Consider the following 26,078-nt stretch of genomic DNA (forward strand, 5'->3'; position numbering starts at 1 on the left):
TGGAAGTTTTATTACATTTTGTGAAGCCTTGTAGTGTTGTGGAGGAGACATTCCAGACAATTAACTCTGAATAAATAAGCAGCATTTGGAGAACAATTAGGAAACAACAACCAAGGGACTTTCCCTGGTGTTGGAAGCATCCTTCTCTGTTGACATCCATCCGGCAAACTGAAGCACTGTGAAATGCATCAAGGGCAGTATAAAAGTGGCAGGATTTTGCCATCGCTTTTTGAAGATTTTAGAACAATGTGAATGGACAAGGGGCAGCTATAACTGGTATCTTTGGGATTAGAGGGCCGGAGTGTCTTCAGATGAGCAACTTGAAGTAGCCAGCTGAAGAGTAGCAAATTTATACTAATGCCTGGCCTCTGTATGTGAAGCAGGAAATGTTCTGGAGGTTATAAGGATATAGTAAATTGGGGGTGAAGAGGAGAAAATAAGAAGAGCTAGGTTTTTGTACCCTGTTTCTTACTACCTGAAGGAGTCTCTGTGACCCATTATGCATGGGCCGGAATGCCTGAAATGGCGGCGACAGGGCTTCGGGGAAAATCCCCGATTATGCCTGATGTTGCCGCCATCCAGGGCCCGGCCCAGGTCCTCAGAAGACCCGCGTTAACGAAATGCAGGTTGTTCAGGAGTCCTGGGACTCCTGAGGGCGCAGGCAATGGCTAGGTTGGGCTAGCCCTGTGCATAATTGGAGGAGCCAGATGTTTTGGCCCAGCTCCTCCCCTGACCTACAGCGTCCCTGTAGGGATGCCTCTTGCCCCTGCTGGCTCTGTGGAGCTGACAGGAGTGACCCTCGCCCCTGTCATGGTGGGAGAGCAGCATGCTGCTCCCCACCATCATGCAGTGGGGGGGCCCTGCCCCCAATCTCCCCCAGCAGCCGCTGCTGCAGCTTAGAAATGCTCCCGGTGCTACTGGCCCCGTGTTGCATGCGAGGGGCTGTTGTGCCGGCATAGCAGGCAGAGCTCCACCCCCGTGCATACGCAGGGGATGGTGGGGCTTTTGGCCCCACCGCAATGGCACGGCGGCAGCATTGCGTAGCTGCCGCCATACATAATGAGTCAGAAAGGCTTACAATTGCCTTCCCTTCCTTTCCCCACAAAAGACACTCTGTGAGGTGGGTGAGGCTGAGAGAGCTCAGAGACAGTTGTGACCGGCCCAAGGACACTCAGCTGGCTGCATTTGGAGGGGTGGGGAATCGTAACTGAGTCTCCAGATTAGAGGCCACCCTCTTAACCATTATACCAAGCTGGCTCTCAAGTGAGATAAAGCATATAGGGTTGTCGATTGGTACAGCTAGAATGCTACCCTTTTGGTTGTCAGAGCTAGCAGATGCCAAGCCAGGCATTTCTGAGCTAAATGTTTTAGTATTCTTAATACAAAGTGATATTCTGTCAATTCAAGCTTTGTGTTGAGTATACCTACATGTATGTGCTTCCAAATATCTGTTTATTTTATGAACACTTAACATTTAATGTGTTCACCTAATATTTCTATGAGCAAAGACGGCTTTAACATAGCATCCCACTCCAAGTTGCCATTTGCCATTTTGTTCCTGTATATAGAAAATTGGAAACTGTGAATGCCGAAGGTAGCCAAGTCCCCTGAACATCACATCTTGAGAGTCTTGCCTCTCAAGACTGTTGGGGCCTGTTGGGAGTTGAAGACAGGGCCTGCCTACATATCAGCTCTGGATGGAGCCTGCTAGAAGATGGGAGAACGGACAGTTCACGCTGCTCGGCCATTTAGAAAAGGCAAGAGAGTATGCTGAATTATACAAGATGGGAAAATACAGCTTCTAAGTTGCTTGCAGCCAAGTGGGCATGTTTGCCTTTTTCAGATGGGTGTTCTCAGAGAGGAAGAACATGCTGCATGTGCTCTGACACTTCCTTGTTCAACCAAATTTTGTTCCTGCTGGAAAGTACAGAGGACGTTTGCACATAATCTGAGGCACTTAGCGTAAGGGTGCCAGGATTTTTGATAACAAATATTGGCAACAGTACCAGTACAGAAGATGGAGAAAGAGAGTGCAGGGCTACTCCTAGAATGGAGGTGACTGATTTTCTGAAATGTCTCTTGAAATGACCAAACTTAAATGTTGGACGTTTCTTCAGAAGATGAGGATGGGGGTGTTCCAGGAATTGCATCACTAGCCAGTCATCTTGGTTCTGTCTGCTTTGACTGCCATTCTGGGTTAATGTTTGGCAATCCAAATTTTCATGGAAGGCGGTTTCTGTAATATAGCCTGCAAAAGATTTTGAGGGGATTTCAGCCCTACTGGCTGCTATTCTATCATCTTTTGAGATGCCATTTTCTGCAATACATAAATGGCTGCAGTTCATAGAAGCAACTTTCCTGCATTTGGAACTAGAAGAGCACTCAGAATGGTATAATTGATTCACTGTAATTTCAGACCTTTGGCCTTCCTTTGGACCTGCCTTTTGTAGCCTGGAGCTTCTGTTTTGAGTTTCCTTTCCCCCCCCCTCTTTCTGTCATTGTGTTGTGCCAGAAGCTGCTGGACACTGGGCAGTGAATCAGCATTGGGCCCAGATATGTGTTTGTGCTGCCTCGGTGACACTTCATAGTGGCATCGTTCTTGGGTAAACTCAACCATTGGTTGGATGAATAAACTCCGGTTTTGCCATCTAGCCTTAAGGTACCTACAGACGTTGTTGTTGTTATTAGGTGCCGAGAGGGCCTAATTGAGAGGGCCGGGCGCCATGATCTTCGTTTTCTTGATGTTGAATTTCAAGCCAACTTTTGCACTCTCCTCCTTCATCCGCATCAAAAGGCTCTTTAGTTCCTCTTCAGTTTCTGCCATTAGAGTGGTATCATCTGCACATCTGAGGTTGTTGATATTTCTCCCTGCAATCTTGATCCCAATTTGTGACTCATCTAACCTTGCCTTTCTGATGATGTGCTCCGCATACAAGTTAAATAGGCAAGGCAACAGTATACAGCCTTGCCGAACTCCTTTCTCAATTTTGAACCAATCAGTGATTCCATGCCCGGGTCTCACTGTTGCTTCTTGACCTGTGTATAGGTTTCTCAAGAGACAGATAAGATAGATACAGACATAGATACAGACCCACAGACATAGATTATCCGACCTATGCTCTTAAATTCAATTCCTGTATTTTAATTTACTTGGATGGGGGGGGGGTTTGAACAAATTTAGAATCTAGTGGCACTCTAAAGACCCACAAAATTTTATCTTTGGTCAGTGGCTTATCCTATTTTTAGTTAACTTGTTCTTTCCATACATACTGACTGGCATTCTCCTTCTAAGGCAGCCCTGAAACATTCTTTATGCTTTGAGAAACCCCAAGAGTGGCATGATCATGCAGAATATGATTGGGAAGCATAGCTGTATACATGCCCATCGGGGGCCTCTCCCCTTCCCACAATCTACAGGCTCATCATTGGCCATTTGGGTGTGTGGATCAACATGACCTATATGGTCATATACAAATAAATGTTCAGGGAGCCCTTCCACAGCTGTCAAGAAACCCCAGGGTTTTATGGAACTCTGATTGAGAAGGCCTCTTCTATTGGAAAAACACAGTGATAACTTCCTTCCTTATCCCTGGTATAAAGCCATGGCAGTGCAAATGAGCCAGGTAAGGATCTCAAACCAGTGCTTATCATCTCTAAATGCTTTTAGCGAAGTTTGCATGTACCAGCTGAATCATCCTGTGCTATGCGATCAAGTAATGAACCGGTGCTTGTATACTTGCCCATACATGGTCTGGGAAAAATTGCTAGTTGCTAATGTGAATAGTAAGAACGTGTGTACCCCAGTTTATAGTAGGCAAACCTTGAGAGAGGTTTTGTAAATCCTCTGATAATTAAGGAGGGGGAAAGTCTTCTCTAACAAGGGAACTTGAAAGGGAAAGGCTAGTGAGAAGTTTCTGAATTAGAATTTAACAGATTGAAACAGTATTAACTAAGGCTTAACTAGATTTGCCACTTTTTGTAGCTCTACAGGTGTCCGATAGCTTATCAGAACTAACTAGCATGTGTTATTTTGCATTCATTTTGAGTTGGCTTTCTCTTTAGTGTTCAGTCTCCCTCCCACCTACTGCTGAATGAGGTTTAATTTACGTATCTCATGAAGTAGCCTCTAGCCCATGAAACTTCTTTTTCAACAGGTCTGTTAGTCCTCAAGGTGCCCCAAGAGTTTATTTTGCAGCCACTGCAGCAGATTTCCGTGAATGGAAGGTTGAAAAGCTCAAGGGATAAACTGGAGACAGAAAATTCTTGTTGTGCAAAGTGACCTCATCATTGGGGTAGTGAGGCTTTGTGGGTTGATGGGCTTTAGTGGTAAGAGCTTTGAGAGAGAGCTGTAAAGATTTATTATCTCACAAATAAATTGAGAGCAACACAAAAGGAGAAACAAAAGCAGCAAAAGGAGTATAAGAGATTTCTCTCATTCAATAGTTTGCAAAGTCTTATTAACCCACTCCATCGTTGTGCTTTTATGCTTGCTAGATTAAACATCTTCCCATCAGCTGTCCTAGCAGGCAGATACAGCAATGTACCAATTGGGAACAGACTTTGTAAATGTTGCCAATTAGAGCCTGACTCAGTGCCACATATTCTACTCTATTGCCCATCACATTCTATGCTTAGACAACGACTTGTCGTCCCTATCACGATGGACCTTTCTGGCCCTATGAACAGAATAACCAGACATTTGTTAGCTGATAGGTCCCCAGAAATAACGGAACCGGTGGCCGAATTCTTGGCTCCTGTGATACAAAAGGACAGTCGGCTAGGCAAGAATCAGGTCTAGACCAGGGGCACCTACAATTGGTGGAAATTACTGATTGCTGGGCATTCTGGAGGAATCTACAGTTGGTTACTGCTTCTTTTCTTTTCTTTATTTATCTAGACTATGTAATTTTTATCAATTAATTATAATTATGAATTACCCTTGTTCTTATGATGTTTTGTATGCCATTAAAGGTTTTTTGAATTTGAATTTGTGGTAAGAGCTTCACTGTTGTGGAGCACCTGTGCTCGAGCATAGCTGTTCCAAACTCGCAGCAATTTAGCATCAAAGAATGGTGCTTCTCTGTCTTGTAATCTATCCACTTCTTTCTCTACCCTATACAAAATATTTCCCTGTGCAAGATAAAAACTGCTTTTAGCTCCGGTTTTCTCCCACATAGCCTTGTAACCTTCATGATTCCTTTTCATTTTTTTTTGTGTGTGTAGATATACAGGAGAAACCAAAATTTATTCACCGTGGAAGCTAACAACGCAGCACGGCTGGTGGAAGTTGCAGCTCGAGATATTGAAAAACTCTTGAGCAACCGATCGAAAGCCCTAGTGGTAAGTCAAAACTGGATGGCTCCTTAACAAGTAAGGAGTTGCTCACACTGTGTTTTAAATTCTTTTTGAGTCGTTATGCTCTGTGAAGTGCCTCTGCAATTTTGTTACAGGTGAATGTTCAGACTGACTTAACAGTTACAGGTCTTTTGTGTTCTCAAACTATTCACTTGCTCTGATCTGGTCTGGTTATTTGGTTGCTGTTGAAACATATCAGGAAAAGGGAAGGGGCCTCAGTGGGGAAAGGGATGCTGATCACCCCATTTCTCTCCTCACAATTCTCTGGAGTCCCAGTTCAAGGGATTGGAGTGGTGAAATTAACTAGGTTAGAGTGCAGACAGGGGTTGAGTCACACCCCGCAAAAGTTAAAAAGAAGTACTTCCCTGAAGATTTAGTAGTCAGCTTTGATATGTTGCTATGTGGGTATGCAGTTCTAAAATTGCTCAGGCCATTAAGAGAGGAAGTCTAATGGGGGCCTGCAGCCCCCAAGAATAGACTTGTAATAAGTCACAATGTAGTAGCAAATCTGATCATCTCTTTTCTGTTGTGCGAGAATTGCTTAGTGGTCTCTAGTTGAAATTCTCTGAAACATCTGAAACAGTAAAGGAAGGACATTCAGCGAAACTGCACTGTGTGGTCCCCAATTGCAGCAGATTGCAGCAATTCAGTAGTAACCTTTCTTGAGAAGTACTCATTTGGATTGCTCAGGCCAGTGATTTTGAAATGGCTGTTTGAATCTTACCAGGGAGTCCCATTAAGAAGTGGTGACAGAGCAGAATATGCCATAAGAATCTAACAGGCTCGAACTATTCATCTTTTAAGATGAAAGTATGAACCCAAGAGCAGGATTTTGATCAAAGAAGAAAACACACACACTAGTTCTGTATCTTTTCTCCCCATTAGTAAAAAAATGTATTCCTGGCTCTGAGCATTCTGAATGCGTTTGGTGAGCATGCTTTTTCCTGTGTTAGATTCAGCTGGGCTAAAAGCGCTAGTCTTGAGGCTCAGAGGCAGTACAGAATTTCCTGGGCTTAGTCTCCAGTATCTCCAGGTAAATGGTGCAGAAGGAGGTGTTGTGGTAAATGGCCTTGTAAACCTCTGCGTCCACTCGCGTGGGAGCTTGGAAATTTTGCAACCATTCCAGGTCTCAGCCTCATGTAAACAGGTGAGCTGGAAAAGTCATTGTGGGAGATTAGTCAAGCCCACTCTGCTTTCCTGCTTATGTGTTTGACAGCTTGGTAAAAGGCAGCTAGCACGCTGTCAGCATACTTGGGATTTTGTTGTTGTTATGTGCAAAGTCGTGTCCGACCCATCGCGACCCCATGGACAATGATCCTCCACTCCTTCCTGTCCTCTACCATTCCCCGGAGTCCATTTAAGTTTGCACCTACTGCTTCAGTGACTCCATCCATCCACCTCATTCTCTGTCGTCCCCTTCTTCTTTTGCCCTCAATCGCTCCCAGCATTAGGCTCTTCTCCAGGGAGTCCTTCCTTCTCATGAGGTGGCCAAAGTATTTGAGTTTCATCTTCAGAATCTGGCCTTCTAAAGAGCAGTCAGGATTGATCTCCTCTAGGACTGACCGGTTTGTTCGCCTTGCAGTCCAAGGGACTCGCAAGAGTCTTCTCCAGCACCAGAGTTCAAAAGCCTCAATTCTTTGACGCTCAGCTTTCCTTATGGTCCAACTTTCACAGCCATACATTGCAACTGGGAAGACCATAGCCTTGACTAAACGCACTTTTGTTGGCAGGGTGATGTCTCTGCTTTTTAGGATGCTGTCTAGATTTGCCATAGCTTTCCTCCCCAGGAGCAAGCGTCTTTTAATTTCTTTGCTGCAGTCCCCATCTGCAGTAATCTTGGAGCCCAGGAAAATAAAATCTGTCACTATCTCCATTTCTTCCCCATCTATTTGACAGGAATTGAGCGGGCCGGATGCCATGATCTTTGTTTTCTTGATGTTGAGTTTCAAGCCAACTTTTGCACTCTCCTCCTTCACCCGCATCAACAGGCTCTTTAGTTCCTCTTCACTTTCTGCCATTAGAGTGGTATCATCTGCATATCTGAGGTTGTTAATATTTCTCCCTGCAATCTTGATCCCAATTTGTGACTCCTCTAATCCCGCATTTCTCATGATGTGCTCTGCATACAAGTTAAATAGGCAAGGCGACAGTATACAGCCTTGCCGAACTCCTTTCTCAATTTTGAACCAGTCAGTGATTCCATGTTCAGTTCTCACTGTTGCTTCTTGACCTGCATATAAATTTCTCAAGAGACAAATAAGATGCTCTGGTATTCCCATCTCTTTAAGAACTTGCCACAATTTGTTGTGCTCCACACAATCAAAGGCTTTAGCATAGTCAATGAAGCAGAAGTAGACATTCTTCTGATATTCCCTAGCTTTCTCCATGATCCAGCGTATGTTGGCAATTTGATCTCTAGTTCCTCTGCCTCTTTGAAATCCTGCCTGTACTTCTGGAAGTTCTCGGTCCACATATTGCTGGAGCCTAGCTTGTAGGATTTTGAGCATAACTTTGCTAGCATGAGAAATTAGTGCAATGGTGCGGTAGTTTGAACATTCTTTGGCATTGCCCTTCTTTGGGATTGGAATGTAAACTGACCTTTTCCAATCCTGTGGCCATTGTTGAGTTTTCCAAATTTGCTGGCATATTGAGTGTAGCACTTTTATTGCATCGTCCTTTAAGATTTTGAATAGTTCAACTGGAATGCTGTCACCACCACTAGCTTTATTGTTGCTCAGACTTCCTAAGGCCCATTTGACTTCACATTCCAGGATGTCTGGCTCCAGGTCAGTAACTATCCCACTGTGGTCATCAGGGATGTTAAGCTCGCTCTTGTATAGTTCCCCCTTCAAGGATCGCTGCCTTGTTGTGGCAAGGGGGCTTGCGTAGTTCAGTGAAGCTATGAGCTATACCGTGCAGGGCCACCCAAGACGGACAGGTCATAGCTGAGAGCTCTGACAAAAGGTGATCCACTGGAGAAGGAAATGGCAAACCACTCCAGTATCTTTGCCATGAAAACTCTATGGACAGTTCCAATAGGCATACTTGGGATACAAACCCAATTATTATAACTTTAGCATAACTTCTGGGGTGTAAGGCGTTTCACCACAGGTGATTTAAAAAAGATCTCCACCTGAAATCCTGGAAAAGGTGCTCCCAGTCAGAGTAGAGAAGATTGTCCTTGATAGGCCAGATTCATGACGAGGCAGCTTCACGTGTACTATACAATGAGTAGAACTCGCCTCTTCTAAAACAATTTTTTTTTTAACATTTCCGATTTGTCACTACATTCAAAGCACAGTCTTGTTTCTCAGTCTGCTTTGCTTTGTTTACCAGTTTACCACTTAATTATTTTTTAATTTTTAAAATGTATTTATTTGATTTTGATACCGCCCTCCTGGCAAGCCAGCTCAGGGCAGTTAATCATTAGCTAGCTTCTCATTCTGCTGTTCTCCTCCAGGGTATTTTGCTATGCTTGTTGATACTCCATTGTCACACCTGAAGAGTTTCTTTACACTAGTGGTCTTTCAAATTTTCTTGACATGTAAAATATCTTGAAATAGCCTCCAGCTTGCTTTCCCTTAAATGACCATTGTGTGCTGCTCATCTGTTGATCTAAAATCTGGACATGCTTCTGTCTTCTTCATCTTTGTGACCTGAAGGCTGAGGTTGTGTTATTGTAGCTATCACTAAGCATCACAGCAGGTTGACTGTTGGGGGCCAGAATATCTCAGAGTGTTACTTAAGAAGAGAAACCTGGAGGGAAGATGAAGGGAGAGGAGGACACAGCCTGTGGTGTTGCCTTGAGGAGCATGCCAGCAAATGATGTTGATGGTTCAAACACTAATGTAGATGAGAGAATTTGTAGAGGGCTTCTGTTATATATTGGAGAAAAAGCTGGGGTAAAATTTAGAATAAACACATATATAGGGTCATTATTTACCCTAAATATAGAATACTATGTTTTAGATGAAGAATAATTGGTTCTTATATGCCACTTTTTTCTACCCGAAGGAGTCTTAAAGCGGCTTACAGTTGCTGTCCCTTTCCTCTTCCGACCTGCCCACTTGCCTCCCGACCCCGCCGTGCACAGAGTTCTCCCCACCGCCGCCATTCGCTGCTGGCTCGGTGGGAAGAAGGCCCTTCCCAGCTGGCTGGCCAGGGTGATCGCTGGCTCAGAGAGCCGGTGATTGCCCAGCCAGCTGGGAAAGGCGGCTGCCCGTGGGGGGGGGGGGGAGGGAGAGAAAGCCCTTTCCAGCTGGCTGGCCAGGGCGAGAGCTGGCGATCACCCTGCCCGACCAGCTGGGAAAGGTGGCTACCGGGGGGGGGGGGGGCTAGCGCCCTCTGTATTCTATTTACAGCGGGCTTAATTTCTAGTCAACATATATTTATAGTTAGGAATTTTGGCTCTAATGTCCATTACTTTGCATTCTCCTATGTTGAACCTCATTTACTACAAGAATTGACAGACCCTTCTGAGTTCCTTACAGCAGTGGTCCCTAACCTTTTTATTACTGGGGACCAGTCAAAGCTTGAAAATTTTACTGAGGCCCGGGGGGGGGGTAGTCTTTTGCTGAGGGACGTTGCCGCTGCTGCCTTAAGCCCCTGCTCTACTTGCTTTCCTGCTGGCGCCCCTGACTTCCCACTGCCCGCTGGGGGGCGCTGCCAGCAGCAGCTGCACAGTGCCACTCCGAGGAGGAGCCCCAGCCATGGCGGCCACTGGAGAGCACCAAAGGTGAGCCAGCGGCAGAGTGGCAGGGCAACCCCTGAGGCAGCAGCTGGGGAGGAGGACGAGGAGGAGACAAAGCCCAGTACCGACTGATCCATGGACCGGTCCCAGTCCCCCTTATAGTCCTGCCTAGTTCTCACTACTCTGAACAATTTAGTGTGATCTGCAAATTTAGCAACTTCACTGCTTAATCCCAACTTCAAATCATTAATAAACGAATTAAAAAGCACCGGACCTAGTTCTGAGTCATGTGGTACCTCACTGCTTACGTCCTTCTACTGTGAAAAGTATACCCACTCTGTTTCCTGTTAATGAACCAGTTTTTAATCAACAAGAGAAATTGTCCCATGACTTCTGAGTTTACTTTAAAGCCTTTGATGAGGAACTTTATCTAAACTTTCTGGAAGCCTTTGTAAATAACATCACCCTTGTCCACATGTTCACCCCCTTAAAGAACTTTAAAAAGTTGCTGAGACAAGAGTTTTTCCTGTAGAATCGATGTTGATTCTTCCTTATTGTTTTTTGTTCATCAATGTGCTTACTAATTCTGTCTTAGTAATAATCTATATACTTAATAATGGATTCCTCCAGCTTTCCCAGTATCATTGTTAGATTATCAGCCTATAATTCCCAGATCTCTTCTGGAATCTTTAAAAAGATTAGCTACCCTCCAGTTTTTTGGGAATGGAGGCAGATTTTAGTGATAGATTGCATAGTTTTGTCAGGAGATCCACAAGTTAACATTTGGGTCCTTTCAGAACTCTTGGATGTTTGCCATGAGTTCCTTTCTGCGTTTTGTCAAATTGGGTAATAGCTAAGTTAAAAGTGCTCTGAAGGAAGCAATTTTGTATAGCTTACATGACATGAGTAAGTATGCTTTGTTATCTAGGAAGATCCATCTGATCCCAGGCAGCAGTGAGAGAGATTAGAGATGCCAGGCACTTCCTTCTTCCTTGTCAAGGTGGTTCTGCTTTGTCTTTGGAGTCTCCCTGTTTGTCAGTGCTTCATTTCAGCATTCTGACTTGCATTTTTTCCCTCCAGATCCATTCCCTTGTATATTTCTTAGGCTTAAAGTACATGAGATCACAAAGCATTTAGACATACATTTATCCTGATCCCATCAAGATAAAGTGGGGTGCAGGGTAAGCTGCCAAATTGAAGCACATAATCCCTTTCCCTGCCAGCTTGTTTTCTTCCCATAGCAGGTGCTTTCCTTCCAAGAGCCCTTGATAGTTACATTTCCTGATGCCTGGGACGCTGTTGCTGCAGTGTTCTTGAGCATAATCCATGTCAGTCTTCCTGACTGTAAGGATCTTGTGCAGGATCAGGGCAGCCTATATTGTTCTCCCTTCCTCATGTTATTGTCACAATAATCTTATCATACAGATGAGGCTAAGGGCGTGACTAGTTCAAGGGGATCCAGAGAGCCCCATGCCCAAGTGTGAATTTCACCCTGAGCCCACTAGATCCTCATCTCATATTTTAACCAATAAATAACACCAACTATTCTTTGTTCCTGTCACCACTGCTAGATGTGCCTGAGTCAAGGTTGTCTCTGCCATTTTAGGGATAAAATTCCTTCTGTTTATGAATGTCACAAGGCCAATTTTGTGGATTGGAAGGAACACCTGTTCCCTACACACTTTCAGGAGCCCAAACTTCAGAATTTTGGGGTTTTAAAAGTGGCCCACAGGCCGGGAGAACAGGAGCCCCTCCTACACCTCCCCCCATGTCATGGCCCTGAGGCACATCTATTTGAGGCCTTAGTTTGAGGGTCATTATGGGGGGGGGGACTCCTGGGCTTAGGGCCTCCTCATGCTCTTAAAAGAGTTCATTAAAAGAGGTGTGATGGAATTTGACCTTTGAAGCCGGGGGGGGGGGGGTAAGTAGGTTGAGAGACTAGTTCCTTCTTGTATGCTCTGTATAATACTGCTTCTATCAAAAACAAATGCTTGTAGATTCAATTTTTTGCAAAATTAGAGACCAGTACAGGTAGACAAAAAGAAAGGGCTCGGGGAAGAAATGAGAGCAAGCAACCAAAGCAAAGACAACAATATAGCTGCAGAGAACTAATTAATCATTCCAGCCAATTCATCTAGTCGATCTATGTGGGAAATGAACAGATTAAGCTGAGTCCTAAAAATTCTGTATTACATACTGGCCATGTACAATTAGCATGCCATAACATCCCCACACACCTGAACCACCAATTGGTTGATAGACAAGGTAGTTATAACTACCAGCTGTGTGCCAAAGATGAGCTGAGATTTTTATCTGTCTTTGTGCTTCAGTTACGGCTCACAGATGCCGGGACGTCTGTCTCATCGGCTGGTGACGCTCACAGCGACTGGCAGTATGCGGCAAAACTGCGCTGTCACTGGGCACCCTTCTGTCTATAGGCCTTGTAGTGTTAGAGAGCTGACATCAGCAGGGCCCAGTGAGAGGAGAAGACCAGGTGGTGCGGGTGTGTGTGTTTTATACAGTAGCTACATGTCTGCTTGCTGTTATCCATGTGACAAGGCTGCAGTTGGCGTAGCTCGGCTGCTTTGAAACCAATTAACTGGCATAGCCCGGGGACTGTTTCGGCAGATCGTCCATTCTTTTTCCTGTGGAATGGAGACTGCCTGCCATGTGAAGAATTGTTGCTCCCGCATTGTCTCTCTTGGCTCATAAACTACATCAAAGGAGGCTCGTGGCAGAGAGCTCTCGCTCTTCCTCCCAGAAGGCATTTTATCAACCACAAATGGAAGGAGGAGGTTGCTTCTTTGATGGAGTGCAGTAGAAGAGAAAATTCAAATTTCAGGGCAAATGCTGGGGTAGTGAGAGGAAGGGAGCTCCTTACACTACACAGATGTAAGCCTGCATTTGTCTTTGGGTGCTCGCTCAGCAGGGAGTCACAGCCAATCACAGGTCCCTGGTGTTTTAGCAAACAGGCTTGGTGTGAGGAGATGAGAGAGGCTTCCAGGAAGGATGCTCACCTCTAGAGCATTTGTGTGGAGATAAAATAGTCCCCAGTTGAAATCTGGGGGTCCCCTTTTGACTTCCTCTTAAAAAAAGAACCTTCAAAGCTACTGAGCAGGAGAGAAATTATAGTTTTTACTGGAAAGGCAAAAGAATAATCTTGGGGACCCTGGACATCTACGAAGAAGGCTACTATCAATTTCAGGCTTGTCTGCTTTTCCTTCTTTGCAGCAGCTCTCCAGGGTCTCAGGCAGAGGTCTTTCACTTCTTCTCCTTACCCCAGCCTTTTAACTAGGTAATGAACCTGGGACCTTCTGTAGGCAGCCACTAAGCCACAACTGAAGTACACTTGGCATGGCGCCTAAAGGCTGTCTCTTGGGTTTTTCCAGCTTCCAGATAGTTCCAGATCTCTCTAAGTACCAGAGATCAGTTCACCTGGCAAAAATGGCCACAAGAAGATGGATTCTATAACAATATACCCCTCTGAAGCCCCTCCCCTCCCCAAACCTCACCCCCTGAGGCTCCACCCCTAAAATGTCCCAATATTTCCCAATCATGACCTGCCAACTTAATGTCCTCGCCGCAGTCATGTGCCCTAGAAACTTGTATCAAATTCCTTGGAAAGCAGCATTGTGGTGAAGACCAAGAAAAATCAATGAGTGGGTTGAGGCATGCAGTGGGGTGAATCCTAGCAAAGATTCTAATCCTTCATGACATTCTAAATATGAAAAAAGAGGCTCCAGAGTATATCAGTGTGGAATGCAAGGTTATGCTTCTACATATGGGTCATTATTAGGTAAAATATTTCCAACAATGCCAGCTAAACTCTTTGTCCTTATTGAGCACACCATTGTAATAAGAGATATTGTTTTGCCAAATATCATCCACTGGGCTAATTCAGGTTTTTTGGTGGGGTACATATTGGAAAACTGGGCTCAGCAGCAATCCTTGCCAAACACATGAAACTTTAATTCTCCTGTGTATAAAAACTCTACACACATTCAAACACAGTAGTGATACAGTATCGATTAGTCATCACATGGGGCAAGTATGGTCATTAGGGAGGAAAGATTTTAAAGGCCAGCATTTCCAGAAAGCAAACATGCCAACTTACTGTTACTGATCCAAAAAGGGAAATGTGTTTATCTTTTGAAGAAGGTAAATGTTTTTATCTGGAGGCAGAAGACCTCCAACTGCTAACACTGAGAGGAAACTGGTTGGTTTCCATGAGTAATAGGAAGCTGGACTAGATGGGCCACTGCAGCCGGGCTTTACTTATGTACCATGTTCTCTGTTCCTGCTCCTTTGGGGTGGAGAGCAAACTTTAATGGGTAGTGGTTAAAGTGTTGCACTTAAAGCAAGGAGACATGTGTGGTCATGACTGTCACGGAATGCCTTTGGAGTCATCACTCTGTCTGTGCTACATGCCTGCTAGAGTTTTTTGGGGATAAATTGAGAGAGCTGCATTCTTGTCCTACCCTGAACAGCTTGGCAGAAAGTCCAGATAAGCAAGAGACAAATGAATTATTTCTTTGGAAGACTGTGAAGAAACAGAGTTCTAACAGAGAGGAACTGTAGATGTAGTAATTGCCTTCTTCTCACTGAAAGAAACCAGAACTTCCAGAAATACAGTTGGATTGTCAGTGTTGGACACAACCTCTCTTAGCATGATGGAAACTGCAAGAATATCAACAAAAACAAGATGATATTAAAATATATGGCTTCCTTGCCCATTCTTTTCAGGAAAAAAGTGATGCGGGTCATTTTTGGAAGCACACACAGTTGCTAGGCGAGGAATTTGTTGCCAGGACTCACTCGACTACAGCTGTGCTGGGAGGATTGCCATGGCAACCATGTCCTTCTGTACCATGTCGATTTCCTGGCATCTACAGAAGGCATTTGGGAAGATGCTTCTGGGCAGTCTAACCTCGCTCTACACACTGTGTGGCTACCTGACACTCCTCTTAACTTTGGACAGCTTCATTCAGTGGGCTGGGTATCTACTTTCTCCCTCTGGCTAGAGGTTTTCAGTTCTCTTACTTTCCTTCTGGTGTTGATTACTGGCTTGTCTGTATCAGTTGTTTTTAACCATTCTGCTCTGAGAAAACCATTTCCCACTCCAACTTGTCTGCTGAGGAGTGCATTTCTGTTAAAGCCTCCTCCCCAATTCTGAAGGATAATGTTATTGGGCAAACACATCGTTTTTGTTTATTTTCTGTGTCCTTTTTTTAGTGGATCAGTTCAGACAACTTACAGAACCAAGTTTTACACCAGGACCCTCACTACTACAACCCCACCTCTTCCCACCTCCCTTCTTATAAAAAGTATCTCGATGATGATGATGGTTAACTTTCATTCATTCATCAGAAGTGCACTCTGACTTGGCAAATAAATACAGATAACCTGACTTGTTTCTCAGTGACACCATCACTCTCTGGCTACGAAGGTGCTCGGCTTAAATAAAAGCAATGGAATGTATTTGTCAGGGCAAACCAGGGCTTAACTGATCTCTTGCAAGCCAAGTTTTACAGTTAGCCATGTGATGTCTGAACCAAACTTAAGCAATTTCTGCTATTGTATAGTTCCCCTGTAAATCTGGAATGATATCCTGGTTCAAGATGTAGTTGATACTTGGCAGGGATATTAAAAAATCTCATCATCACCTCTGACTTAAGGTGACAGCGTGGTCTTTAAAAAAAAAGATATTGAGGCATTGTTTCACTCATTAGTTTTTAACAAATACTTTGCCATTCTGCTAGAACAGTTGCTTCTATCTTCATGACTGGCCTTTGTTCATTTGACAGGAAAGCAGCTTGCACTGTTCATCATCATGCATTCATTGTAAAATTTAACCCATGATAATCTGTGAGTGGCTCAAGGTCATCCAGTGAAATCAGTATGAGTCTTCCAGATCCCACCCTGTCATCAAAACATCCAGATCATGCTGTGATACCTGTGTTCTGGTTCTCAAAGGAATGATTCAGATGCACATATTCTTGTGTCCTGTAAATATTGAGAACTACACCAGGGTGAAAATTTTAATAGAAACTATAGTCAGGGCAATGAAACCTCGTAGGATTTAACAGAGATAGTGTTTTCTTATGCCATTTCACATGCTAATGTCATTCAGTTCTCACATCTATTGGTAAACTTTTTTATTAGGCTGTATGCTAATATACTGCTATTCATAGGTCTTGCCCATTCCCTTAATCCTACTGTGGCTATATTTACAGGCTTTACCAATTCCCTTAATCCAATCTGAGCTCTAATTGGCCCATCCTGACAGTATTCTCTTCACCCACTATCTTTATGTAATGGTTGGTGAATTCTATTTCAATGTATCAGAAGAAGTATGTATGCACAAAAAGCTTATACTCCGAATAAAGCTTTGTTAGTCTTAAACATTATTAAACTGGAGCTGGGTGAATGAGGATGCATCAGTGTGAATATACATGTTGTCTTGAATTTCTGTCCAGGTTGTATAGCTTCATTCTATTTTAAGGATTGTTTTTTTTTCAGTATCTTGTTTAGTCAAAAAGAAGTGAATCATAATCTTGATCTTCCGTAGCAGAGGTCCATAGCAATATAGGAATGGTATTTAGTACCCTTTTGAAACTAAAAAAGAAAAGATTTATCAGCTGGTCTATTGCAGTAGGAGTTCTCTGGGGATTGCTTACAGTTAGGGACAAAGAGAATGTGTTTGAGGTGATCCATGCCACATTGCAGTCAATCACAAAACGTTTGCCTATCTTTGTGAGCTGGAAATTTAATAGTCATGTTGAAAGACTCAATTTTACCTTGAACCTTTATTTGCTCACATGAATGACTCGAGAGAGAAAAATATAAAACAGTCTATGGCTTGTTTTTGTTGCACTATTTTCCTGGTTTGTAAAGCAGAATATCACATGAGATTGTGTGTATGTGTATAACATTTTCTTGTCAAGACCTGCTAACCTGACCTGAGCATAGAGAGACTTCAGCAAAGGAATATCTGAATATTTCAGTGTTGTTGGACTAAAGAAGACTGAATGTTTACAGAGAAAATAACTAGTACAGAGAAAATTCTCCAGTTCGGTAAGGCCTGCCTGCTCTCAGTGGGTCATTAGTACCGATCCCCTTCTCTCAGGAAACTGAAGGGTGGAGAAGAAATGGCCAGAAAATGACTTGTTCAAGGAATTTCCCAATGTCTCTGTCAGCTTTTTCATGTATATTTTGAGAAATTCCTAGAGTATCAGCCAGAAGGGATGTCACACCCTTCCCAAACTGTACGCTGCCCTTTAAATTTGTCAACTCCTTCCCAAACTGTACACTCCTTCCCCTGTACACTGCCTTTTAAATTTGCCAATATTTGCTGAGGCAGTGCTGGAAACTACCTATGTCTTTTGTAAGATTCATATTAAAAAGTATCTGCTCAGCATTATTGTCCTCCCTGGTGACAGTGGTCTTAAGTGTGGAGAACCCACTGGACTACAAGAATGAGTTTGGAAGCCATGTAACAGGTGACAGGAAGAGAGAGACACAGAGTTATGAGTCAAGGCAATGACTGGGAGTTGTATCAAAGTCATGAAGTTTCCAAAGGCCCAGAGTGCCATGAAGAAATCTTCACCACAGAATGCTCACTCCTCAATGTCCTGTTGTCATCTTAGCCTGCCTGTAGAGAAGCAGATGCACACTGGAAGCATGGGCCTTTGGAATGGCTGCTCTGTGGGGACTCATAACCCAGGAGGTGGGAATCTGAAACCCACTGGACAATCCCATCCCATGGGTTGAAGACTGCTCTTGTACACCATCCCTTCTCCCACTTTTCATAAGTCATTCTGCATCTGTTTAATCTTTGCTAAATGTTTAATCTTTGCTAAATTACCAATTTAAACTCTGACTCTCAAAAGATCATGAGGTGTCTCTTTTCAGTGCCAGAAGAAATTTCAGTGATAATCTGTGAGTAGCTTTGGCTCTGCTTTCAACAGAACTGCCAACAGAACAGATATCTGTAACCCGCCAAGAGCCTATTTGGGAGTGGTGGGTAATAAATTAAATCATCATCATCATTTTTTTCTTACGCTTGTTTATTTGGTTGTCCTTGTCCTGCATATGGGGGCAAGTCAGGAGAAGAATCATTGTTGGCAAAAGATGTTACAGACAATTAAGTTGGGAAGGGCTTCATTTGAGTTAAGATTTGTAGCATCATAGTTTTGATCTGTAACATCCATAAAAAGGGAATGATACAATGGGAAAATCTTTAGGTGTCTTGTGAGTATGAATAACTTAACAGTTTTTAAATACTGGTCTGTAGTAGGGCAGGTTAGGAGAGCAAGCATGGTGTTCTATTAGGGCTGTTCTTGCAGAGTAATTCTGTTAGAGCTCTCTCAGCACCATCTACCTTACTGGGTGTCCGTTGTGAGTAGAGGAAGGGAAAGCAATTGCATGCCACTTTGAGACTCCTTCAGGTAATAACAATCAACTCTTCCTCTTCCTCTCCTCCCCTGCAATCTAACTGGCTAACATATTTAGTTTTAAGCAAACAAGGTAAAATTCTCATTTCAATTCTCTGTACCACAGCTGTGGGAAAAGTGTTGGAGATGAACATATTTAGAGATTCCTTTGACAAAGCTGCCTGAGAAATACTAGGAGTTTTTTAGTTCGCTTTCAATAAATGTTCAGGTTCCTACTGTACCACTGATATTTGGCCTTGATTTCTTTTATTCTTTAAGTCTAGCAGAGCAGACAGTCTCTCTCCCCCCCCCCCTTCAGTTGCTTTATATTAGAGGACTGTCAATCCCTCTTTAGGTTCTTTGGGTCTAATTTCCCTCAAGATTTCTTTTGAGGGGTTGCCCACCATAGTCTCTGTTGTATTCATACATTGTTGTATTTTTGTTCTGTTGTTGCTTGTACTATATCAATAGTTCATCATCGGATTGCCTTGTTCTTACAAGATGATCCAGTTGAGAATGGGCATACCAAGGATGTGTCAGAGTGCGCTCATGTAAGACAGTTCAGAAATGGTAAATATATCATTGGTTTATAGGGTTATTTATAGCTGTAGTAGCTACTTAGTCGCTAGCTTCATAAAAATGTGTTGCTTCTCGTTCATATTTTCATATTGTTTTGCTCTTCCACTGCTTTACATTTTGGATTTTAATTGTATCTTATGATTATTTATGTACATATATTTATTTTATATACCATGCCTTTTTCCTGACTACCAAAATTCTCTTTATCCTGTTGTCTCTCCAGATTTTGGAGTTCCAAGTTTTTATACTGAAGTGAGACTGATATAGATGGTATCCTCCATCATTTTGGGTTTTTTAATTCCAGATTCTGTGCAGAGCACAATGCACATGCCAGTTGTTACCACAACATTCAGCTTCTTTACTTCATTTCTCACCTTATACAATGCCACCTGGCATGTGCACACAGAACACTGTTGATCTTGATATAATTTTATATTTATGTATATATTTCACTTATACCTTCATCCTCAGTGAGGACCAAAATGGGTTTACATCATTACCCTTCGTTTTATCCTTACAATAACCCTGTGAGATATGTTCCTTTCCTTGGAACAACATATATTGACTTACCTTTTATAATGGAAAGAAGCCCAGGGAATCTTTTGTGCTTTTGTGGCCTGGGAAGTGTCCAAATGTGTAGCAACAGATGAAGTCTTTGGTAGTACATTTAAATAGAAGAAAACCTTTTCTAGGAGCTTCTTGAGTCTATTCTTGAGTCTATTCTTTAGCAGGCTATTTATTGCAAGCCTAAAGTAAGATGATAAATTTGCAGGGGGCGTTTCCTGGTATTTCCACCCTTATTTGACTGGACCTGCTCATAGAGTCATAGATGCATAGGAAACAGTCTTGCTGTGAAACTAATGAAGAAGTCTCTCTCTGGCTGTCTCTCTTCAGGGACCTCTAATGCACATCCAAGCAAGAGTGCCTTTTCTTCTCCTTTTTTATGTAGCTAGCTTTCCTTCCCCTCTAAGCTTTTAAGTGGCCACCTGCTACCTTTATCATGTTTTCAGGCATTTCCATGTTAAAATATTCCTGGAGGGCAGCCTCTGTCAGCTTTCTTTGCAGGGTTGACCTTTGATGTGGTTGTTAGCATAGAAGGAGAAATTCCCTAGAAACTCAGCTGTCTCCTTCCCTGATCTGCAAGGAAGCCAGCATGAGAAGGTTCAGAAAGCATGATATGCTGATGGAGCCACAGCACAAGTCATGTGCTTTGTTCTCTTTCCTGAAAACACATTATTCTTAGTCGTTTCTCATCCAAGTTTACATTTGTATACCTTGCATATGATGTATGGGGGAGCCTTGATGCAGAAGGGTTAAAGTAGTTGGGAGAGCAACTTTAGATTTAGTTGGTAAAGTAAAAAAGGCTGAATCACAAGTTGGAACATTACAGCAAGAGATACATGGCATGATAGTGTCCAAAGATGTGCATTGTTAATGTGGTGCTTCTGGATGTGTGCATTATGGTAATTAACAACATTTTCTGGGGCTATTAATCTTTCCTGATGGTTTTTCATTGCATACAACAATAGAAATGTAAATAAACATTTTCCAGTATTTCAGTTATGATTATAATTATTCCAGGTTTGTAACAATGGAAGTTTCTACTAATCAAAGAGCTCTCCTAAAGTGGACACCTCTCATTAGCAATGTTTTTGTTTTTAAAAAGGCAATTGTACATTAAATTCAGAAATTCATATTAAAAACTTCTGGAACCTTGTACTTGGTAGTAATTAAAACTGCTGCTAGGCAATACATTTTGTTCTGTATTAAAAATGTGATGGTATCTGTATTGCTAGTTTTAATTTGGTGATATGACAGGCAGTGAAGATTGGGCAATTTTTATGTGAAGACATTTTTCCTTTGTTTTTTTGCATACATGCACACAATCCCTTTTATCCTTTTTAATTGTAATGAACTCCTGCATTCACAAATCTCAGAAATATGATCAGTTTTTGGAAATGGGACCATAATGCTATTGCTCCTGCAGATTTCTAAAGGGCATTAAAAATGTTGTGCTTTGAGCACATTGTTGACAGCACCATTTCAACCATTAAAACTGTGTGCACATTTAAATGTTTATTGTACAGGCCTGAACATTTCAAGGGAGTTAACTTTTGACTGGAACATTCTGCATAATGTTATTCACACAAGCATGCCATGATTCATATTTTCCTTATGTCAGGTTCATTACTTTTTAAAAAACATAGTAAGGGCTCTGTTGTGAGGTGAGTGGATTTTTTGGGTGCTCCACCTGTGTAGGAGATCTTATTTACAGATGATTGCATAGAACAGAATTTCTGCAGAGCACGGTAACTTGGGAGATCACCACATGGCAGCAAATTCAGAGGTACTCTTCACCTTGCACAAATGGCTGGAGTGAGTCTCATGTACTGCATAAAATATAAATATGAGAATCTTGTCTCACTCCTTCCCAAAATAATTTTCTCACAGAGGAACCCAACAGACATACTGAAAGTATCGGTGGATTCCCTTCCATAGTTTTATAATAATCTTTATACATTGGGTTGCCAGGTCCTTCATAGATGCTGGGGGTGGAATTAGGAGTGTAAATTCCAGGGAGGGGGGTGGCATGCCACAAAATAACACAATTGCTGATGTCACCTGGAAGTGATGTTGGCATGCCAGTGACATCGGAGATGACACTCTGGGTTTTGGGCAAAATCTCTATGGTACAATAGAGTTTTGCCTCAAAACCAGTGTTGCCCTCCATCCAACATCTCTTAAAAGCTAATAACACATTCTGGGCAGGTTGCATTTATTTGTGGTGTACTTTCAGGTTTGGGGGGGGGAGAAGAATTCATCTTAAACTGGGGTACCCCTGTTAGACCAAGGGATCTGACAATCCTATCTATAGAGGAAATCAGGTTCAATCTTCTGTAAGTAATGAATATTGTCTTTCAGTGAGTATTCCCATACTTCAGTGGTCCCCAACTCCTGGTCCATGGATCAGTCAATACTGGGCCACGGCACCTCCTCGTCCTCCTGATGCCTCAGGGGCTGCCCTGCCACTCTGCCACCAGCGCACCTTTGGTGCTGTCCAGCGGCCGCCAGTGGGCGGCGGGAGGACGGGGCGCCAGCAGGAAAGCAAGTGGAGCAGGGGCTCAGGTGACAGTGACATCCCTCGGCAAAAGACTACCCCCCCCCCGGGCTTCAGTAAAATTGTCAAGCATTCACCGGTCCCCAGTGATAAAAAGGTTGGGGACCACTGCCCTACTTGACCCTGAGTTTAAGGATTTTTAAATACAAGTGTAACTTTAGAAGAGGCAATTAACTCATTATAAGCCAGCTCTGTGCCTGGCTTAGATGAGTTCACATCAGAGTTTTACAAGTTTTACAAGCACCCCCAGCCCAAATCTTCTACCTCTATTTAATGAGATCATGGAGGGATCCTCATTGCTTCCTCTTTGATTGGGAGCTAAACTAATTTTAATACCTAAAGCAAATTAAGATCCCACATCTCGGGAATCTTATCTCCTGATTTCATTAACAAATGCAGGCTAGAACATCTTTACTAAGATATTAGCTTACAGACTGAGGGCTTGTATTACAACATTAGTAAGTTCAGATCAATATGGATTTATTCCTAAAAGTTTTATTGCAGATGCAGTTAGGAAAGTTTTGAGTCTTTTCTTTCACTCCAAAAGAGAAAAAAATAATTCACATTAACAGCCCTGGATCTTTATAAAGCCTTTGATTCAGTTAATTGGGATTCTTTTAAAAATGTATTTCAGGGGAAATAAATATAGTAATGCCAGCTATTTGCCATATAATGCTAGCACTAGATTTATAAAGAGACCAAATGGCTATTGAAACATCACATTTTAAGTAAAGGTAAAGGTATCCCCTGTGCAAGCACCGAGTCATGTCTGACCCTTGGGGTGACGCCCTCTAGCGTTTTCATGGCAGACTCAATATGGGGTGGTTTGCCAGTGCCTTCCCCAGTCATTACCGTTTACCCCCCAGCAAGCTGGGTACTCATTTTACCGACCTCGGAAGGATGGAAGGCTGAGTCAACCTTGAGCCGGCTGCTGGGATTGAACTCCCAACCTCATGTGCAAAGCTTTCAGACAGCTGCCTTACCACTCTGCGCCATAAGAGGCTCATGGCTTCCTCCAAAAGAAAGAAATTAAAGTTCAAATAAATAAACCATTAACCAAATTTGAAAAATTGATTTAAAATATCAATTAGGAAAAGGTGAAATTAATTACTAAAATATATAGGATATTATTAAATCAGGGACAAACTCTGGTGCAGATGATTAAAAAGAATTGGGAAATAGAACTGAATACTAAATCTAATGAGTGGAAAAAATATTTCACCACTTTCCTTTCAAGTCAATCTTAAGACGTTTACAAGTACATGTAGTATAGGTGTTATTTCACTTCACAAACCAGCCCACTTAATGAAAATAGTAAAAATTGTTGGAGAACTTGCAGTGAATTAGGGATGTTTATTTATATGTTATAGTCTTGCCCAGTAAGCAAATTTTTGGAAATCAATATTTGCATCACATGGGAATAAATAACACCTACTATTTAATTAGCTCTGCTCAACTTATCAATGAAAACACCCAGTACAAACAAAAAACACTTACCAAAATTATTTTAAAAGCAGCTTGGATATTTATTACTCAGTGTTGGAAGAATACTAAAGGAGTCTCCTTGGATAGGTGATGTGCCAAATTAAGGAATATGGCAGCACTTGAAAAATTAACAAAAAGACTAAAAGAATTCAGGGGAGAAAAAATAAATATGATTTTAAGGTACTAGTTTTATAATTTATTTAATGGAATTTCCAGACTATAGCTTATTAAAGAATTTTATTTAATTGATGAACAGCCTTACCTGAAAATAAGACATTGAAGAGTTATCTTTGAAGATATTATTTCTGAAATACGGAATTAATGAAAATCATGTAATGTAGGAAACCAAATCCCCCGAAGAGCATTATGCTCAGCCAGTACTAACTGGCTAGGGGTCCCTGGCTCCAGAGAAGTACGTCTGGCCTCATCTGGTGCCAGGACATTTTTAGTTCTGGTCCCTACCTGGTGGAATGACCTTCCTGGGGGAGATCTGGACCCTGTCAGAGCTGGCACAGTTCAGCAGGGCCTGCAAGATGGAGCTCTTCCACCAGGCTCCCTTCCCCCCCCCAAAAAGCCATTTTAATTCATTAAGGCAGAAATGCTGATATGAATAGGCCTTGACTTTACAGCTCCTACCCATATTATGAGTGAGGCCACTAGAAGACTGTGGCTGTTGCAGCATAAGAGCTGGCTTTGCTTTTCTAAGAAGATCGGTTATTACAAGCCTCTGATACATTATTTAATGTGTGCTGTGTTCAATTCAGCAGGGAAGCCTTTTCTTCCCTGCAGTTCTGTTGAGACCTATCTGTGTCAAGTGACTGTTTCACAGTGACATGGACATCTTTCTGGGTTCCTTGCTGCTTCTGTGCACCTTCCATGGAGTTTATTTTCCTAATTGCCTCTGTGCTTATAGGAAACTAGCTTCCGCTAGGTTTATTTGCTGTTCAATGTGCAGCATGCTCATGCAAGCGTAACACCATAGGCTACCGCTCGCTCCGTTGGCTATCATTTTGTCAATGGCAAAATTACAGGGAGCTTGACTCTTATTGAATTAACTCTATTACCAGCAGTGCTTGTTCTTTATGAGAAGTCTGCTCTGTTGATATGGCCAAATTGAGAAGTGTTTTATATAGGTTTTACTTGTGTCCATTGTACCCTTTGAACAGTGAATATCAGTCAAGTGTAGGGCTTTTGAAAGCCTAGAGAAGCGTCCAAAAGTATATTCTGCTTATTACAATATTTACTCAAGAAGCTGATCCTGAATGTGAGACAATTCCCCTTTATACAGCATTTTATACACCATTTAAAAAAAGTGAAACTAACTGTAACTTGTATGTGATTATAAGACAGCTCCTCTTTTATAGCATATTTTGACTGGGGGAGGGGAGCTTATACCATATGATCTTGTTCCTGGCACTGAAATTCAATTTTCACATTCTGTTTTCAAGGAAATGAATATAAATAGACTTGGTTTTGGGCAGGTGACAAAGATATCATTGTTTCAAAAGATATTAAAATCATGACAGAGTTTCAGATTGGTAGCTATGTTGAATATTGTTCTTCTGCAAGTCTCATAGAACTATAGTTATGGGATCCTTCACATAATCTCTGTCCAGGGGAACCACTTCTCTTTCTGGCTACTAGATTTAGCTAGATTACATTTTAACCATTTGCAAAAGTGCTTTTAAATGATGCTAATTTGATACAGTAGAAAGGTTCAGTGCTAGGGAGTTAGTTTTTTAGGACTGATGAAAAGCATCAGATGAAAGCAAGGGACTTACCCTCATTTTCTGGGATTGTAAACAATGAAGTGGCAGGGTTGAGGTTCCCAGTGTATTTGTGTTTGTAGCTTGCTTTTGAACTTGTGCCTGACAGTTTTCCTGGGGACATCATCTTTGGGTAGCTATAATGTAGACCAGGGGTCTCCCACCTGAGGCCTGTGGGCCACATGCAGCCCCCCGACCTCTTTCTATGTGTCCTTCCAACCTTCTTGTCTGCTGCTATCACCCTCAGGGCATTTTCCCTCAGACCCATACTGTTCTTCCTGCCTGAAGAGGCATCATCTACTGCTGTTCATCCTGTCCCTTTTTTGCAAAAAAGACAATAGCAACATTGTTTGTTTTGGTCTCCATGGTTCCTTCTGTCAGCCCTCTTTTGTTCGTATATCCTTCATAATAGCATTTTGGCCATTCTAGGTGCTTTGCTAGCCAGCAAAGCTCGGGCACCCATACCACTCAGCTTTTTAACTCCCCCTCTCCATGAATTACCACGTTGAAGCTATGTATGTAAATAAGGAAGGTAAAGTTGCTGTGTGAATGGGTTCAGGAGATGTCAGGTCTGATTTTGCAAGAAAAGGCGGGAAAAGAACAGTAAAAGGCCTGGTATTTTTGCAAAAAAAAATCAATGAAGAGGTATTGAA

General features: G+C 42.5%; 1 protein-coding gene across 6 annotated transcripts in view; it reads left to right on the top strand.

The window, feature by feature from the left end:
• CACNA2D1 (calcium voltage-gated channel auxiliary subunit alpha2delta 1) overlaps positions 1 to 26,078 on the top strand; it is a 419,757-nt gene that overhangs the window by 97,429 nt on the left and 296,250 nt on the right. For all 6 annotated transcript variants that reach the window (XR_013231087.1, XM_077338003.1, XM_077338001.1 and 3 more), the window contains one exon: positions 5,224 to 5,340. Coding sequence is in view for 5 of the 6 variants with exons in the window: in XM_077338003.1 (XP_077194118.1) it covers positions 5,224 to 5,340 (117 nt within the window). In the remaining variant the exon portion in view is untranslated. The remainder of the gene's footprint in view (positions 1 to 5,223; positions 5,341 to 26,078) is intronic.

The sequence above is a fragment of the Paroedura picta genome, chromosome 5, assembly GCF_049243985.1.
Source record: "Paroedura picta isolate Pp20150507F chromosome 5, Ppicta_v3.0, whole genome shotgun sequence".
Taxonomy (NCBI): Eukaryota; Metazoa; Chordata; class Lepidosauria; order Squamata; family Gekkonidae; genus Paroedura; species Paroedura picta.